Genomic DNA, 19,964 nt, shown 5'->3' on the forward strand with positions numbered 1-19,964 from the left:
CTATAAGTTGTCGCAGAAAGAAGAGCTGTTTTTCTTTTCTAATCTCTTTTGCCAATTATAATAACTAAAGGTGCAACAATTAATCACTTTTTTATTGCTGAAGTCTGCATTTCATTGTCACTTTTTTTCCGGAACTGCACAATTGAAATTGGCTGATCTAGGTTTTCTCTTCAGAGTGTGTGTGTGTGTGTGTGTGTGTGTGTGTGTGTGTGTATATATGTGTGTGTGTGTGTGTGTGTGTGTGTGTGTGTGTATGTGTGTGTGTGTGTGTGTGTATATGTGTGTGTGTGTGTGTTTTCCACTCACCTTTGTGAACATGTGTTTGTGTGTACTTGCATGTAGATGTAAGTGTGTGTGTGTGTGTGTGTGTGTGTGTGTGTGTGTGTGTGTGTACTCCTACTGATCATGCACTCAGCATTGTGTAAGCTCTATGAGGAAGCCTCATGGGATTCGTATGCATTTGTGATTTATTGATCTGAGGTTCTTTTAGCAGCGCAGCTTTCTGAGCAGTCGTTCACCTTTGTTCTCCCTCCCTGTTCCTTTCTTCTCCTCCCCCCCTATTTTTCTCCCCCTTTCCCAGTTCCTATTGAGCTTGTAGGACAAGAGCTGAGGTAAGAAAACACCTTCATCTTTGTGCAAATTCATTTCATAAGGTTATTTTATGTGCACCTCCCGGCGCTTGTAGACTCACTATCGGTGCATCTACGCTCATGGTCAGTCCCTCCAACAGGCTGCTATTGATTTCTCACAGCTTTTTTGCCGTTTCCTGCTATGAACACATACAGTAGCAGCATTGAAAGGGGTCTGATTTCTCTCAATGGAGGGATCCAGCGTGCAGGGGAGAGAGGATGCTTCTCCTCTTCCCTCCCCACCAGATGGGAGCTTTCAGGGCCATGAAGCCCATTGTGCTCCTTTCTCTCCCCTCCCAAACCATATTTTCATCCTCCCTCATTTTGTCTCACTTCACCTCTGAGTATCGATCTGAGCTCAGCACTCCAGGAAAAAAAAGGCTTTCGTCAAAAGAAAAAAAAAACAGTAGGGAGGCCAGAGCGCCTGATTTAAAATGCAAATGCAGCGGTTTTTTTTATAAGTGAAATTAATAATAAGGATAATTGGAGTAATAAAGGGCGATTGCTGAGGGAAGTTAATGAGAATTGAAATGAGCCGTCCTGAGGGGTCATAGCAACCTGCCTGAGAGGAGCGGGGGGTGCTGATGATGATGCTGATGCTGATGCTGATGCTGATGCTGATGATGATGATGACTGGAGAGCAGAGCCGAGCAGGGGAAATTACAGCGGCTCGTGGCTGATCCTTATCGCTCATAGTAACAGGATATAGGCCAGGGTTGATGTACGACATTATGTTCTCCGGCTTGATGCCACCTGCATTCATGCATTATGTGTGTCTGCTGGATGGGTATCTTTGTGCATGTGCATTTGTGTGATATGTGTTGCATGTCTTTGGTTTGTTTATCTTAATTTGCTTTGTTTATTGCCGGTGGTTATCACTGCTGCTGCTCAGGGACTAAAATGCAGTGTCTTTAAACATAATCTCTAACCTCCATCCATCCCATCCAGCTGCCCCACCCCTGGATGCAATGGCACTGGCCATATCAGTGGGAGATACTCACGACACAGAAGGTAGGGCAGATTAAAAAGCCACCCACTGTCTGTCCTTCTTCTCTGTCTGTCTGTCCTCCTCGTTCCGCAGCATCAATCTGCTTTGTGGAAAATACCATGTGATTCGATATTATGTTTAAAAAAACACATTTTCTTGTTGAGATCAATACTACTCTAATCAATCCTACTCCTCCTGTGTGCTAGTAATGAAGCTACAGCCGGTTAGCATAGAGAGGGGTGGTTTCTACTTTAGAACAACAAGGATCTAGCAGAGAGCAAGCAAAGCAGAGCCTGTCATAAAAAGCAGTTTTGAATCAACAAAATAGTAATTTTTTAACTATTAAATTAGAAAGGGGCAATCTTAAAATAAATAACCCGACTTTGTTTGACAGAAATAATTTGTTCTGCTTTATTTTTCTGTTCATTTCATTACGACACCTCACATTTGGGGTGACTAATGGTTTGGGTTGACGTTCAAAATCCCTTATTGGAATTGTTATAGCTTCTTGAGCGAGAAATAATCCTTAAGAAAGGTTAAACATCAACATCTTTAGATCTTGAGATTGGACTATTAGAGAATAGCTCTTTTTGAGATAACAGAAACTCCCAGAGCCTCTTAATCTGAACCTAAGTCATAATTTTCAGCAGAAAATGTGATTTCTCCAGGTTTTTCATTGGAGTTAAATCCTCCACCCACCGCCCTCAGAGACCACGCAGACTGGGGGCTGCTCGCTAGCTTGTGACTGCTCTTTATTGAGGGGCAGATATTAGCTATCTGTTTACATCTGTATTCGTTCAGCCGGCAATTTCAGATGCACTTTGTTTATAGATCGTCCCTCAATCTCCCCCGGCATCTCCCAGGTGAGAGTGAGAGGGAGTTTGTTGGATTTCACCCTCCGCTGCCTTGCCCGCCCGCCCGCCTCTCCATACAAGTTGTTCATTAAACCTTCCAGTCAATTGGCTGAGGGTGGAGAGTGGTTTGATTTCCGAGTGAGCATGCATGCCCCTCCCCCCCAGGTGTTGACTCTAACCACTCCATCCTTCTTCATGTCAAAACACACAAACTCGCTCCATCATGCTGCTTATAGTCACTCACAAATTCTTCTTGTATTTTTTCATCTATTATTTTGAGTGCTGCAATACTACACGGTACAAGTGTTTGTCGACTATACTTTAAAGTCAAAGCTGCTCAGCTAGTTCATCTGCTCAAAGACTGTAGATCAACCCTGTGAGAACCTGTAGGAATCAGCCTTCCATAACAGCATAGTAATGCTGGCCTACAACATGCACTGAAAAAACGGAAATGTTGACTTTAATTAAATGTATTATGTCTACAAATTTCCCACGATTTCCCAAAAAATATTAGGTTCAACTTAATATTATTGCTTTCAACTAATCTAATGCGGTTATGTGGAATTTGTTGACATAATACATTTAATGAAAGTCAACGTTTCAGTTTTTTCACTGCAGGTGTGTCTGTGATGTCACCATTTATGATCCCTCCTCCCCTCTCTGTCTTCCTCTAGCATTCTGGGATGTCCCATAGCCAGGAAGCGTCGTCTAGAGGAGGCCGAGCAGGAGCAGGACACAGAGCTGCCCCCCCCAAAGAGGAGGTCCAACCCCCTGAAACTGGCCCTGGACGAGGGCTTCAGCGCAGAGAGCGACGGCAGCAGCGAGGGGGAGGGAGAGAAGGATGGAGAGAGAGCAGCAGAGACCAAGGAGGTGGAGGAGGCGGAGGAGGAGGAGGAAGAGGCAGCTGTAGAAGGGGACGAAGAGAAAGAGGACATGAAGCAGAACGGACAGACACACGGACAGGAGGAGGAAGAGACACAGATGGAGCAGGAAGAGGAGAGGGAAGAAGAGAAGGAGGAGAACACACCTGCCGCTGATGCAGGTGAGACAAACCACAGTCATCCTCCTCTTCACGGTGAGGAAGAGTCTGCTACAACTAAAGTCAGGAGCTTTCAAGCAATACTCTCACGCTTTGAATAAATCATGTACGTTAATTCAGCCAGCAACACTGTCACACAAACGCCGGCTCCAGACTCTCACATGTGAATATTTGCTGTTTTTCTCCATTCTTTTTCCTTTGTAATTAGTTATCTTTGGGTTTTGAGTACATCAAAGCCATAAATAATGACAGTAAATAATAATACACTCCAAGCTAAAACAGCAATAAAATAAATGTTTAATTATTAAATAACATAAATCAATGAATAGCTCCAAGAATCAGTGACACAAATACAAATATTTTGTGCAGTTTTTGGATTCAAGTTGACTTTGATATGTTTCAGTTTACTGTGCAAGACTTAATATATACTTCATATGTTTCGAGAGTGCACTTGTCAGTTTTACTCCAACTGACAGACAGCAAAACAAAAATGCAGGTCAGTAATAAGTGAGTTCTCCTAATGACCACTAGGGGACTGTGAGTGCTTCTACACTGCCTCAAACCAACACTGTGTCACAGCAGGCGGTGTATTTCAGTGTATGGAGGTGATGATAAAGACCCCATTTACACGGGACCGCAAATGCAAACGAACCGAATTCGATATCAAAAAAGTATTCCGTTCACACGGATACGGCTCAATAAACGTGTCCCTCCACACGAGACCGCTCGAACTGCTGGAGACGCTGTAGTACATATGCCGGGCCTGTAAGTGGCCCTGTACTTCCGCCACAAAATACACCAAAAGCAGCGAAGAAGACCCCCGAGCATGGTTGCCATGGTTGCCCTTCTTCTCCGTGGTGGATTTAGCAACATGTAGTTCATGTAGTTCTCCATGTCCACTTGTTGCTGATGGTTGTGGCAGAGGAGCTTTAGATTTTGCACTAACATCTGTAACATGGTCAGTAGCTGTAGCTGAATAACTTTGATGTAGAACTACTCTTTACACATCCATGGGTACAACTTCAGATAAAAATGAACACATGATGAAATATGACCCCCGGTTTGATGATTGACAGGTGCAATGGGAGCTATATACCCTTACCCACAATTTAAAGTAATTCACACAGACTATCTCCTCTTTACTCTTCTCTCTGAGTGGAGCAGCAAGCTTTCAGAACAAAGTGAAAAACAAAAAATGGCATAAAATATTATTAATATGTCGGCCTGTTCATACTTGGAGAAGAAGCCACAAACCTCAAGAAAATTCCCACGCGACTGACTCGCTTCCTTCCCGATGCCCACGAAAAGGCAATCCGAGTTTGGACAACAGCCTCACAATATCAACAATTTTGCACAAACAAGTTCAGTTCTTCTCAACAGAATCTTTGTGGCTTTGGGAAAGTTTATAGTTATATAGTCACTTTATAGTTATCCCATTTAACCATGCAGTTCAGATGGGCCTGGGAGTGTGCATGTTTCTCCAGTTTGCTGCTTAGTTTTTTCCAGTCACTCAGGCCCTTTCTAAAGGAATCGTCTACACTGCTGTCAGGCGGCATGAAAAACAGAAGACGGCTTCCATTCGTACTGAATATTCCAGCCAGGGATAGTTCTTGTAATAGTACGTGGAAAATGATCGTTTTGTTTTCCCATTCATTTTTGAGGACGATCAAGATCATCATGACCCACTGACGGCCCGGCACCGGTGGTCTCCCTGCTGTTGGGTATTAATATTTGCTGGTCCTGCTAATCCAGAGCTCTCCGCTGTGGGGCTAACGTTAACTGGTTTAGCTAATCCAGAGCTGCTCGTTTGCGTGTCTGCCACTTCACATTCTGACGGCTGCTGGTTGGTAAGGTTAGGCTCAGTCAGTGGCTCTTCTGTTGTTGAAGCTTTACAAGACGAAATTGGACGTTTTTTAAAAATCGCCAAATATCCATTACTGCTAATTCTTGTAATACAATAGCTGAATCACTTGTATGCAAAAAAAAAGCGAGGGAACTTGTGTCCTTAACCTCACACGTCACACACACGTCACACCATTGTGACACAACACTGCTCAAAAATGAAATTATCTCAAACAAAACATGATATTATTCAGATTTGTATTGTAACAATCATTTTATTACATCTATTAAAATATTGATATACGAAATATTTGTATTGGAACAGTTTTAGACTTTAGACAGTAATGCTGTAACATATTTCAGCCACCAATGCTGGGGCAATGCCCCCCCGCAAAATCCACCTCTGATGTCGGGTAGTAATAGATGTATTTATTCTCTTCTCAGAGTGTACCAGAATGCGTAGTTTATATGTTAGTCTTTCTAAAAATCTCCTGGGGGAGAATCCCCCCAGACCCCCCTTCTGGGGCTAGGTTTCCAGCATGTGTGCCTTTTTATGTTATACAGTTCAACTTTGATTCCATCACCTCATTAAACCTTATTTAAAAAGCATTCTTTAGTTCTGTGAAGGGATATATGCACTGACACTGTACTTCACTTTAATTAATAATGTATGCGGAAAAGCGTATATATTACAGCAAGATTTTTTTGTTGATTAGATTTGCGTGGTTCAAAATGTTGGGTCGCGATTTATTGACAAAGGCAAAAGTGGGTCCCGAGGCCTGACCAGTTGAGAACCACTGGTATAGGGCGTACACACTGAGCCGTTTGGCCCCCCAGAGCGTTCTGTGCGCAGATCTATCCACCTTGGGACCCGTTATCGTTTTAGGGGTCCATTTCTGCGGTTCCGTTACGGCCTCGGGTGAGCGAACGGGCTATACAAAAGAGAAAAGTAGCGGATACAACCCGTTTCGTTCCTATGTAAACAGCACAAAAGGCTCTCTGCATGACTCGCCTCCTGCTCACAGCTCTGACTCTTCTTCATATGTTTCCTCAGAGTGTGTGTTCTTGGAGACTGATCCTGGAGCAGCGCCACCTGCATCCGAGGAGGTCCAGTCTCCCTCTCAGAGAGCAGAGGAAGTGGCCAACTCGCTCCTCCACCTCGGCCAAATCTCCCCCAACAATGAACCCTCCGTGGACATTCAGCAGCCTGTTGCCGTGGAGACTGAGGAGGATGTCGCCGTGGCAGCCGAGCAGGGTGAAGAAGTAAAGCACCAGCATGAAGGGGACATGAATGAGGGTGAGGAGGAGGCGCATACAGTTCAAGTATTGGAGGAGTCATCTGTTGTGCACAAGGAGGCAGCTGAAGTGGAGGAAGAGGAGTTGAATGAGGAGACAGAAGAGAAAGACCATGTGTGCCCCCTATATGTGACCGAAGACCATGAACAGATCAGAGATGGAGAGGAGGAGGAGGAGGAGGAGAAGGAGGAGGAGGAGGAAGAGGAGGAAAAGATGGCAGCTCCAGCACAGCAAAGTCAGGGTATTCCAGCGGCAGAAGAGGAGGAGGAGAAAGAGGAAGAGGAGCACCACAGGGAGGTGAACCACATTCTGCCCATTCCTGATGTGCCAATCCGCACCAGCACCGCCGCCGCTCAGGGAACTCACTCAGAGGCTGAACACCACAGTTTGCTGCAGGACTACAACTCACACAGGGCCAGTCCCCCCCAGAACTACAACTCCCACAGTCCCCTCAACAAGTACGACTCTCACAAACCCAGCCCGCCTCAGAGCTACAAGCAGAGCCCTCCTTTGAGCTTCAGCTCGCACAGGGCCAGTCCACTGGAGGACTTCTTTCCCAACCTCAGAGGCCAGAACTTTAAGATCCACAAAGCGGGCTCCTCCGTCTCCCCTGACGTCATCGAGGTGCGCTCAGACAGGTCCGAGAGGGACTTCGATGACGTGGACGGGGACGACGAGCTCGACGATGACAGCCTATCACAGCGCTCCACCGTGACGGACGAGTCGGAGATGTTCGACATAACACGAGGGAACTTGGGCCTGCTGGAGCAGGCCATCGCCCTGAAGGCAGAGCAGGTGAAGCCCTCCGGGCCCAGAGATCTGCTCCGAGCCCCGGACATCCTCCACCAACGCTACTTCACCATGGACGACAGGCCCAAGCACCTGGACATCATCCGCAAGAGCTACTTCTGCAAAGGTAGGCCAGAGCTGCTGCAATAGGTGTGCAATAAATCAGGGACATTACGCCCACTTTATTTATGTCTTGTAATGTAAGCATCACATGGCAGTGCTGCTGCAAGCAGGGTCGTGACCTTGATGGTGAATTCAAAAACACTCTAAGACAGGAGACTCACCTCCTGATAGAAGTTGGAAAAAAACTTGAGAAACAATTAAAGAAAGAGTGAATTGTTCTTTTCTTGCAATAAAGGCAATTTGGGCAATGTTCTTAACAGGATTTATACCCATTTGGTGTCCGTCCACTATTTCTAAAGATAGAGCCAGAAGACGATTGTTATTAAATGTTATTTTATCTTTATAGAACAAGGAGCATGCATACAATTACATTTTTTCTTAAAAAGGAAGACAGATATATGACAGATAATAGCTTAAAGCTCATTTCCATCTGCCGTCTTCGGACAGGTATACACGTAATAATCAACAAACATTTCCTATAAGACTAACAATTAAAACAGATCAAAATATAGATGTATAAAACAGAAATACTAGTACATTTGTCAATTTAACTGTAACTTTACAATCCATCTAAACTCAATTAATCTAATCTCAAATTACAGTAAAAATAATGTTGGCAAGACTGGTGGCCCAGTATCCATATCTTTGCACTACTGTAAAAAGATTAGCTTAGCTTAGCATCAAGACTGAAAGCAGGGGAAACAGCTAGCCTGCCTTAATCAGACTCAATAACAACAATTATGCCACACATTTGGTCACACGATGTTCTGAACCAGCAAAAAGTGTCACATGCTGAAAATACATTTGGATTGAGTATACAAATAAACACGTTGTACCAAATAAACAGCGGTGAGTCACAGAGCTGTGTTTAGATCTCCATTGTGATGTGGATGAAGTGGTTCCATCTGAATAGACTAACAAAGAGAAGGTGCAAAGGTGACCTATCATGCAAAATACACTTTTGTACTTCTTTTATACATGAATATGTGTCCCCGGAGTTCCAGGGAACTCACCAAGTGTCAGAAAACACAACCCTCTCTATTTTCCTCCATACTCAAATCTCTTAAAAAGGGGCTACAACGGATCTGATACAGACTGATCCAGATTTGAACACTTCTATGACGTCACAGAAGTGGCGCTCCGGCTATTGGGCCAACTCCACCAATCAGGAGGAGACAGCCACGGACATTGCTGTTCGAATGCGCTGTAGTACATATGCCAGGCCTGTAGATGGTGCTGTTCTCACAGAATCAGCCCATGCAAAGACAGTGTTAAATTGAGCGAAATGAGGAATGGCTAAAATGCATGATCTGTTTGGTATTTTGAAAAATAAAAAGTATAAATATGCCTTATTTAGGTATGGTCCTACACTATATTATTCAAATATAGCATGATAGGTCCACTTTAAAGGTGGGACTAGAGTGTGCAATGACAACATATGCATAGGAGGGGCCGTGTAGGCCAACATTCAAACTAACCTTGCACACACACTACTGAAAACATCTGGCCTTGCACACACACTACTGAAATACTCTCACATTTACTACTGAACACCTCACACACACACAACTGAAAATGAAACCTCACACACACAACTGAAAATTAAACCCCACACACATACAACTGAAAATTAACCTCACACACACACGATTGAAATACTCTCACATTCACTAGTGAACACCTCACACACACAACTGACAATTAAACCTCACACGCACACAACTGAAAATTAACCTCACACACTCACATTCACTACTGAACACCTCGCATACACAACTGAAAATCAAACCTCACACATACGCAACTGAAAATTAACCTCACACACATACTCCTGAAATACTCTCACATTCACTACTGAAAACCTCACACACACACACACACACACACTCCTGAAAAACATTTGACTGAAAGGTTCTCAGTAGGGAATGTGCATGTGTTTCACCTATGTGTGTGAGGGGGATTCTTGCTGTAACGGAAGTCATTGTAATGAAACTGAAGTAACAAAGAACAATGCTGCAGTGATAGAGTAGGTGGTGATAATTCTCCTATACTCTATTTGGAAGTCGCCATTAAAGAAGAAGAATGAAACAGAAGGTCCAATTCAGCATGGATGTATAGAGAGAGTGTTTTTTTTTATTCATCACTTTGTACTACAAAGATAATCAGATTATGAATGAACAGTATCAGAATCCCTTTATTTATTGACAGTATGAAGTTAATCAACATTAAAATATATGTTATTATTATTATTAAAATAATATTCAACTGTTATCAGAACTTAGTGTAAATGTAGAATTATGCTGTTCGGTTGTCTCACGGCAAGAACCACTTTTACCAAGTCTTTTACAGACAATATGTAGAGACAAATGGTACCAATTCTCACAATGTAAAATAACAATTGCCTTAAATACATTTGCAATGTGAAAGCTGACCAAAAAATCATGATGCTTGTTGCTTGGTAAAATCGAAATGTAACTTTTTGCAATATATATATATATATATATATATTAGGGCTGTCAAACGATTAAAATGTTTAATCAGATTAATCACAGCTTAAAAATGAATTAATCATGATTAATCAACATTCGAACTATGTCCAAAATATGCAATTTCTTTATGTACAGTATATTGTTGTGGGAATGGAAAGATAAATGAAAGAAGGCAGATATATCCATTTAAAGAGCCTGTGACACGAACCCAACAACTGTTGTGCAATGAAATAGTGGGCTACTAGTAATCTCGAACCGTCAGTTTAAAAAAGAAAAAGCGATACCGTTCCGATAAATATCAATAATTTCGAACATCGCGGGAAAATTCCTTCGACTCATTTTGAGGTTTTGGGGGAAGCCGGAAGTGACGTCAATGCGGGAACGCTTCACTGTGCGGCGAGAGAGCCAAACACGGACAAAGTGTGTTGTCATGCGTAGAAATGGTGAATTACTGAGTTTAGGCACGTTAATAACGTTTTAATGAAGTTGACTACAGTATATTCATATTTGTCAGTGCTTTCATGTCAATTCGGCGAACATAAACATAAATGCTCGTGGTGAAGATGATGATTAAATTAGGATTAAAAATCGGTAGTGAGAGCTGCTGAATTTCCTTCCGTCGGATGTGATATAAAAACAAATCGATTATTTTTGTAAACTCAAGTGGATGAAACTACATTTATTAGTGCTTTCATGTCAATTCGGCGAACATATGACACATTAAATGATCGTGAGGATGATGATTTAAAAATCTTTTGTTTGAGCCGGTCTGCATTTCCTGATGAGAAAACAAACCTTAGCTTTTTGTAGTTGCAGTCAGTGGTGTAGTGGGCGTTGGACGCGGGGGTACGCCGTACCCCCACTTATTTGAAGCATGATTTCTTTTTTTAATAGTCTAATACATCTAAAATCATTGCCAGTGTTATCAGTTGCAAGTGTGTGTTTGTTGTAATAATGAAGAAAACATAATAGGCAGATTTCACAGTAATTATAATAAAAATGTAGCTCAAGCATTTATGCAACTTGATTTGAAGCGTGTGTGTGTGAGGGGCAGAACTGTGTGTGTACGGTGACCAGGTGTCCCGCACTGTGCGGGACTGCACACACAGCATTTTTATTATTTGTCCCGCGTCCCACACATTGAGACTATGTCCTGCATTTGAGTGATAGTCGCGCAGAAAGGCCGGATCGGTTTGCTGACAGCCGGCACCGCCCTTTATTATTATATTGTCTAAACGGCATCATGTAAGTTGCGCTGACAGGCGACACAGAGATCCCCAAGCCCCCCCCACCCCGTTGACAGTTCACGAGCGCGTCCATAGTGTCTCCCGTCCACCCACCACCCCGTCCACCCAGTAAAAACATCCCCACTACACCACTGGTTGTAGTAGTACACCAACATGGATTAAACGTGTTTTTTTTTACCACAATGTTGGGGAAATTAATGGATAAAATGCACGGATTATTATTATTATTATTATTATTATTATTCCCACTCCGATCGGGACACTAGGTCCACCGTTTCCCCGCAGCGAGGCTCCCCCTGTTGACAGTTTACGTGGGCTGGGCTGGGTGCAGTGGCGGACTGGCCATCGGGAGGAATCCCTATGGGCCGGTACCGAAGTGGGCCGGTCGGATAAGTCACTAGCACCTCCCCCACTCCCCCCGTTGACAATTTACTAGTTGTACCGAAGTGGGCCGGTCGAGAGTCCCGGGCAGGTTTTTAGTCCCTGTCCACCACTGGCTACATGACCGTATGACCGCCCATATTGACGCACCTAATTCCTAAACTTCTAACAGATACAAAATAAACCAATCCTTCAGCCTCATATGAGCTCTCAGACACGTTCAAAATTAAACTGTCATCGCTGTCTGAGCTTGCTGCTGTGTGCGCCATTGTGCGTTTACATGCAGATGCTGGGATCCTGAACGGTGCAGCTGGAGCGCTGTGCCCGCAATGACGTCACCCATAATTTGGCGGGACTTGAAGAATCCCAGAGAAAATCCAGGAAATGGTCAACATTGAAGGGCAGATTAATGGTTATCAAAGTACAAATATCCAAAATCAGTTCAGTAACGGTTTTCAAGGAAACAATATTTACTCAAATTGATGGGTTTGGATGATGGGGGAAAATCGTGTCACAGGCTCTTTAACATACAGTATGTATCAGTGGCGTTGCGCAATATTTCGGGGCTCCCCCGCAGGTCGGACAATGGGGCCCCGCCCCCTCCCCTAAATCAATAATAGAGTGACATGGGATAGACATCGCGGCAACTTTTTTAAATGTTTATTTTTTCAGGCATCTTTTGTAAAGGTCAGTAGGAACTTTCTGTATAAAGAGATACATCTGATTTAAACAGTATAGGGTCAGTAGGAACTTTCTGTATAAAGATACATCTGATTTAAACAGTAGGGTCAGTAGGAACTTTCTGTATAATATACATCTGATTTAAACAGTAAGGTCAGTAGGAACTGTATAATAATATACATCTGATTTAAACATCATTGACAAATACAAACAAGTGGCTGTGTATTTTTTGTAACATGAAGGTATATTGTAGAACGTTATAGCCTATCATCATTGGAGTTCACACAACGGAACGGTTCACATATATATAACATTCTGTATAAAAGAAAAGTAGCCTACAAAAAACAAACAAATAAAACACATCCTATAGGCTACATAGAGGATGCAATCAGGAGCTGCTTTGTAGGCCTATTATTTTATACGAGCGCGTCTCCTGGCATTCTTCTGCGCAAAGTCCTGTATAACAGTCTTTAAATCTATACTGCGCGCGCGTCGGCTCTCAATACTAAGGACTGCTAACCCAGACAGTCTCTCTTGCGACATTGTGCTCCTCAAATCTGTCTTTATTAATTTAAGTTTTGAGAAAGATCTCTCAGCACTGGCAACAGTCACGGGTATAGTTAATAAACGATTTCAGTGCTGTGGCAACATCGGGGATACTTGGCAAAATGGACTGATTTTCAATGAGCAGGGTTTGTGCAAGGTCTTTGATTGTTCTACGCTCAATTTTCTTTATGGTAGGCCTAAGAGCATTACGGAAGGACAGGATCTGGAAGCAAACTCGGCTGACAGGTCGTCTTTATACTGGCCTGATAAAGCACTTGCGGACTCAGACAAATCCTTGTCTGTTGCGCGCAAAAGTTTGCGGGGAAGCAGAAAAGAAAATCGCTGTGCAACTTCGCTCATTCCAACAAATCGATTTTTGAGTTGGGCAACGACAATATCGATATTTGCGTAAAATACCGCCACTCTAAAATGCTCCCCTGGGTCTTGGAGCCGCTGGTCCTCGCAAAGCCCTGAAAAGTGCCTCTTTGTGCGCCTTGCGCGTCTGTCTTTGAAGAGACTGTGGACACCCCATGAGGATGCCAGGTCTTGCACTTGCGCTTTTAAGCCATCAAACTCTCCTCGGAGTTGGGCAAGTGTATCGGTTGCGTTACCAAGCATTCCTGTCGCCTGTAAGAGGTCCACGTCTTTGCGCTGGAGAGCTTGGGACACAATGTCGACTGTTTCAAGGACCTTGCCCTGTATTACAGTCATTAAAACAAACTCAAAGCTCTCCATGGCCTTTTTCAAGCCAGTCGCCTCGGCACGTTCCTCGCTTTTTTTGGAGAGCAAGTTTATCTTAGTTAGCGCTTGCATAATGTCAGCATAACAGAACCGCAATGATTGGACGGCGTCTTATCTTGATGCCCATCGTGTCGGGCATAGTCTCTTCAGTGTAGGGCACTGAGAGGTGTGTTTCCAAAAGCTCCCATCGTTTGACGCTTCCACTAAAGAATACATATAGCCTTTCAACAGTGTCGTAAAAGTCTTTTATCTCAGGTATATTTTGGCATGCGTCATTGAGTACAAGGTTTAAATTGTGCGCAGCACAATGAATGTACACTGCGTTGGGCTCTTTATCCCTTATGCGTTTTTGTACACCGGAGTAGACACCACTCATATTGCTAGCCCCGTCATATCCCTGTCCGCGGCACTTCCCAAGTAGTATCCCCTTGCTCTCCATCGATTCGAGAATTTCTCTCTCTAGACCTGCAGCAGTTTGGTCTGTGACTGCATGGAAGCCCAAAAAACTTTCATTTATTTTCACCTCTGTAGGGTTTCCATTTTCATCATTTGCTATAGTAACATATCTGAACACTTGACTCAGTTGGTTTACTTTTGAAATGTCCTGGGTAGTATCCATTATAATAGAATAGAATTCTGCATTCTGTATGTCTGTAATGATTGTGTCCTGCACTTTTTTCAATAGCAATGAAATTATTTCGTTTTGAGTTTGAGGACTTAGGTAGTGCACCATCTTTTTGCTTTCAATAAGCCTTTGCAGAACTGGATCATAACGCGCCATAAGTTCTATGGTAGATAAGAAATTACCAATATCTATATCACCTATTTTCTCTCTGTGACCCCGGAAAGCAGAGTTGCGAGAGGCCAGTGCTAGTGCAACATCAGTTATTCTGGTTAGGACCTCGGTCCAAAACCCCACCTCTCTCTTAAACTCAGATGATATTTGCGCGTCAATGGTCAGATTATTTTTCCACGTATCATACACGACACATGCTGCCAAATGAGAGTGAGAGAATTCGTGTTCCTTAATCTTTTTAAAGAGACCCTGCCAATCATTTATTCCTATTCTCGACGCTTGGTGGAGGTGATGGGCAGACGGTCTGTCACCGAACAGCAAGCACTGCTCACAGTACACCCGGTCCATAGATGGCGAGTAACATAGCCACTTGCGCGGAATTCTACATCCAATTTTAGATGTTTTGTTATAGAACTCTTTTGAAAAGCACATTCCCTTCCCATCCCTTTTGAATGGCCCTTCAGGCTTGCATGGCCCGTTATTCAGAATGTACCGTTTAACATCATCGTCTTCTAAATCTACAGGGAATTTCCCCCTATCAGTAGGGTATTCAGTCACAGAGTTGTCGCTGGCCAACGTGTCCCTAGGGTGGGTGGGAGCTGCTGTCACTGTCGGGGCACGGCTAGCTGGCTGGGCAACCTTGGCTATGTCTGAACTGGCCTCGGAGGGGGCACAGCTGACTTCTTGCTGACCTGCAAAAATGAACGGATTAGATTCCAATTCCAATGTAGCCTGTAGCATACTCTTACTGGTTATGGCAAATACAACTTTCTATTATTCTAATGTCTAACCTGTCTCGAAGCGCGAGCCACGACTAGCTGGCTCGGCTGTAACGGGGCTGCTGGGCTGTCTGCCTGGACTCGGAGCTGACGGCCGGGGGCCAGGGAGGGTTGCTAGCGATCTATCTGCAGTAACGTTAGAGTCTACGTCTACCTTTGCTGCCTGCCGGAACAATGACGTTATTTTAGGTAGTTTTGCCTTCTCCTTTTTGGCTTTCGCTCTCATTTTGCTTTTCTGAGCACCGCTTGGGTAGTGGCGCTTCATTTTTCATGTTTACCGGCAACGCAACTAATGAACGTTATTTATATGAGCAATGCTTCCCGCTTTGTTTTGAACGCTGCCCAGCCTGCCAATGAACATTAGTTATCAGCCGGCTAGCCCTATCGCAGGTCAGCAAATAATTATAATGATACACTGTTGTACTACTACAGGCAGCATACACATGACGGGGACGGGGTGCCTAGCAACATAGCAGGGAGGGGGGGGGGGGGGGCCCGCCCTCTGCACCCTGTTCCCGCATTACGAAATCTAAGAGGATAGCCTACAGTGGGGGCGGGGCCCCCTAAGGTCCGGGGCTCCCCCGCACTGCGGGGGGTGCGGGGCCTCCGCTACGCCACTGGTATGTATGTTTATTATAAAAAATGTCTGTGTGTCAAAATGAAAGACAGCCCACACACCTATCAATCATCAAACCGTAGGGTCTTAATTCATTACGTGTTGATTTCTATCAACGGGGGAGTACTTCAGGAAAGTCAACGGGGGGGGGACGGGCTAGTGGAGTACTTTGTGACCACAGAGTGTGAACGCTGTGATCAGCTGTTTTAGCGCAGTTCTCCAGTGAAGGGGGGGAGTCTCCCTCCGCAGCCGATTGGCGTAGTTTTGGCACAATTCCGCTGTACAGACCGACGTTAACAGCAGCCCTGTCTGTGCACACGGAGACCGACTCTGTCGTCCGGTGATCTAACCGCCTTCTAGAAAAGCTTCACAAGTACGTCGGTACGAAAATGCGCTTTGTGACACAAGTGACGGTACCTATTTCAGATTACACATAACCTGCGTACCTGCGTAGATAACACATAACCTGCGTACCATTTATGTGTATCCCTGTACTACAGCAAAAGTATTCTCCGTCGGGACTTCCTGCAAAAACACCACGCTGTTATCTTGATTCTGATTGGCCAGAAGACATTATCAAAGATGTTCTATTGAGAAGACGATCACTACGTGACAAAAGTTTTCAAAACCGTTTCTGGTCTTCGGTATTTCCAGAAAAGTGACTACTGAAATCAATCTTACTAACTGCTGTCTGTGCAATTTACTCCGCGCAATTTGGCGGACTTTATTTTACTTACTTTAACATCATTTTTCATGGTGGGGCTAAGCCATTTCTTGGTATGGCTGTAGCCTACCCCAGCGTTGCCACTGGTGGGATGTATGGAGCCATTCTGCACAAGCGTTAAATGCGTTAAATATTTTAACACAATTAATTCAAAAAATTAATTACCAACGTTAACGCGATAATTTTGACAGCATTAATATATATATGTAAAGTAACATGTGTTGGTGACAGATTTTTTAAAAGGCAAACGTCATGCGATAATCTTTTTTGATATCCTTTAAAAAAGTGTTGGATATCACAGTATCTTATCAGTTGGATTGTGTATTATTGTCTAGTTGGGGTCCTTTTTATTTTACGGTTACTTTGGAATCGTTTTTCATGAGACAGTCAAATTAAATGTGTCCTATGCCATATTCACATTAATTTATAACACACATGTAAGGGTAAAAGACAAACATCTTTAACAAATGTAATGCAATTAATAAGCTTAATTGTCACAGAAGCACACATAACATCATATCTAATATTTAAAAAAATAATGTCCTTGTTACTAAAGCATTGACTACTCTATCGTCGTTAAATGCAGGCCTTAAGTTACATGTTCACGTTCTGCTGCCACAATAAGTCGGTTTCTCCAGTGTAATGATAATAAAATGCTTAGTAAGTGTTGGTAACAGGGGTGGACTGGGACAAAAATTCAGCCTTGGCATTTTCTGTCCAGACCAGCCCACTACATTATCAGCGGACACTACATAGAAGTCCACTAATCTCACGGCATCTTCTCTCATGCATACTACAAAGGAGAGTCATATTCCTTGATAGCAGTTAACAAATAAAGCACTTAACTATGAACTCAAGGACTAAAATTGACAGCTATAGCAATCAATCAATCAATCAATCAATCAATCTTTATTCATTATAGTGTCAAATCACAACAGAAGTTATGTCATGACTAGGGGTGGGACGAGACTAACGGGAAGAACCCTTATGCTACCCTTTCAGTTTTTAGTCTGTGACTGTGAAAATCTTTTGGTGTAAGCCCAGTATTAGTTAAAACCAGACTTGGACAATAATAACAAAAAAATATCCTGACAAATAATCTAAATAGAAACATATTACAGACAGTAGCAGCATTAGCAACTCACTCACTCAATGGTGACTCAGTCATTATGAAACCATAAATAGAGAATTGGAAAAAAATATATATATACAGTTGCAAGAAAAAGTATGTGAACCCTTTGGACCTACCTGGATTTCTGCATAAATTGGTCATAAAATGTGTTCTGATCTTCATCTAAACATTCACAGTGCAGGGTGGAAAAAGTATGTGAACCCTTGGATTTAATAACTGGTCGACCCTCCTTTGGCAGCAATAACCTAGACCAAACGTTTCCTATAGTTGCATATCAGACCTGCACAACGGTCAGGAGGAATTTTGGACCATTCCTCTTTACAAAAGTGTTTCAGTTCAGCAATATTCTTGGGATGTCTGGTGTGAATCACTCTTTTGAGGTCATGCCACAGCATCTCAATTGGGTTGAGATCAGGACTCTGACTTGGCCACTCCAGAAGGCGTATTTTCTTCTGTTGAAGCCATTCTGTTGTTGATTTACTTCTGTGCTTTGGGTCGTTGTCCTGTTGCATCACCCATCTTCTGTTGAGCTTCAATTGGTGGACAGATGGCCTTAAGTTCTCCAGCAAAATGTCTTGATAAACTTGAGAATTCATTTTTCCGTCGATGATGGCAATCTGTCCAGGCCCTGAGGCAGCAAAGCAGCCCCAAACCATGATGCTCCCTCCACCATACTTCAAAGTTGGGATGAGGTTTTGATGTTGGTGTGCTGTGCCTTTTTTTCTCCACACATAGCGTTGTGTGTTCCTTCCAAACAACTCAACTTTGGTTTCATTTGTCCACAGAATATTTTGCCAGTAGTGCTGTGGAACATCCAGGTGCTCTTTTGCAAACTTCAAACGTGCAGTAATTTTTTTTCTGGACAGCAGTGGCTTCCTCCATTTTATGACCAATTTATGGAGAAATCCAGGTAATTCCAAAGGGTTCACATACTTTTTCTTGCAACTGTATAGCTGTGTGAAAAGTCTAAGACATGGGTTACAGGTCTGAATAGATATGCATTCTCATATACGTGTATGTGCACAAGTATGTATTGCTCTACTTCCTCGTCCGCAGTCAGCCAGCTCCACTCCTCACCAAATTCGTGACCGGCAAGAAACAGCAAACAGAACTTGTACTCAGTATCTGTGTACTGACAAGTATATGTAGCCATGTAGCCTTTTTGTGACGTAGTGACTATTAGTGAACAAATTCATCTGTCATGAAGGATGACTTAAGTCTCAAAAGAGCCCTAAGGCCTACCTGCATAACTGTTAATTGAACTTAAAAGATATGCAGATGTTTGAAATTAAAACCATCAATATGAAAATCTTCAGCCAGGAAATAATCATAATCAAACCTTTTGTTTCAATCTGACACAAAACAAGTTGCATAATAAACTCACAAAGTCAAGACGAAGCTCTCAGATATGATGGATGACTCAAGCATCATAGAAGAACTTCTAGCAGGTCAGGAAAACCTGTTTGACAGAAGATAATGGTAGCAGAGAATATAAAGAGACATTTATGAATTACCAATTGTCCTTTTATAAACACATATAGTATGTTTATTCACACAAACCTTTAAACATACACATATTGCATTCCTCTCACCACATGAAATAAGCTCAGGAACCTAAAAGTGGCCCAGTGAATGATGGAGGAGACAAAGCAGGTCCTCAAAAGGGGACAGAGGGAAAACAACTCCTTAGGCTCTCATATATAGGGTGGTCAACCTAAAAGAGACATGGAAACATTATTAAGTCTCTTATCATCACAAATCAAGTATGAATTCATATAACATTATGAGACACATGACATACTCAACAAATCATAGACTTCTCAATAGCCAAAAAGTGGTGAAGTGGAGGAAGAAAGGGAGCAAATCCTTGAAAATGGACAGAGGGGGAACAACTCCTCAAGCTCTCACATGTCAAGTGGTCAACCTGAGAGGGAATTGGATACATTATTAAGTCTCTAATCATCACAAATTAAGTATGATTTCATAAAAAATGATAAACTCACCATACTAGAGGAGACTCAACAGCCAAACTTTGGTGCAGTGAAGGCAGAGTGGAGGCAGAGAGAGAGCAAGTCCTCGAACATGGACGGAGGGGGAACAACTCCTCAAGCTCTCACATGTCAAGTGGTCAACCTGAGAGGGAATTGGATACATTATTAAGTCTGAAAATTAAATAAAAAAATTTCCTCTGTCCTGCACCTAGAGTTGAAAACTTTTGGGATGTGTGTTTCTTTCAAAACTTTTTAAAAATTATGAAGTATGAATTTATACA

At 43.0% G+C, this 19,964-nt stretch overlaps 2 protein-coding genes across 17 annotated transcripts in view; one reads left to right on the forward strand and one right to left on the reverse strand.

Moving 5' to 3' along the window:
* The window catches only part of myt1b (myelin transcription factor 1b), a 66,568-nt gene that overhangs the window by 10,930 nt on the left and 35,674 nt on the right, over nucleotides 1-19,964 (forward strand). For 7 of the 8 annotated variants that reach the window (XM_079674920.1, XM_079674919.1, XM_079674921.1 and 4 more), the window contains exons 4-7: nucleotides 581-611; nucleotides 1,578-1,640; nucleotides 3,146-3,513; nucleotides 6,407-7,564. In XM_079674920.1, the coding sequence (XP_079531046.1) occupies nucleotides 581-611; nucleotides 1,578-1,640; nucleotides 3,146-3,513; nucleotides 6,407-7,564 (1,620 nt within the window). The remainder of the gene's footprint in view (nucleotides 1-580; nucleotides 612-1,577; nucleotides 1,641-3,145; nucleotides 3,514-6,406; nucleotides 7,565-19,964) is intronic. The other variant, XM_079674923.1, reaches the window with a different exon arrangement.
* Nucleotides 7,572-19,964, reverse strand: part of LOC307035522 (zinc finger MYM-type protein 1-like) — a 42,958-nt gene continuing 30,565 nt past the window's right edge. For 4 of the 9 annotated variants that reach the window (XM_079674959.1, XM_079674966.1, XM_079674961.1 and 1 more), the window contains 5 exons: nucleotides 19,696-19,825; nucleotides 19,494-19,616; nucleotides 19,285-19,406; nucleotides 19,077-19,151; nucleotides 16,999-18,761 (listed from right to left, as the gene is read on the reverse strand). Coding sequence is in view for 7 of the 9 variants with exons in the window: in XM_079674961.1 (XP_079531087.1) it covers nucleotides 19,700-19,825 (126 nt within the window). In the remaining 2 variants the exon portion in view is untranslated. Of the gene's footprint in view, nucleotides 15,134-15,232; nucleotides 18,762-19,076; nucleotides 19,152-19,284; nucleotides 19,407-19,493; nucleotides 19,617-19,695; nucleotides 19,826-19,964 lie in introns of those variants that run through there. The other 5 variants (XM_079674960.1, XM_079674958.1, XM_079674962.1 and 2 more) reach the window with 4 other exon arrangements.

Source organism: Notothenia rossii (assembly GCF_949606895.1).
Source record: "Notothenia rossii genome assembly, chromosome: 4".
In the NCBI taxonomy this organism is placed as follows: domain Eukaryota; kingdom Metazoa; phylum Chordata; class Actinopteri; order Perciformes; family Nototheniidae; genus Notothenia; species Notothenia rossii.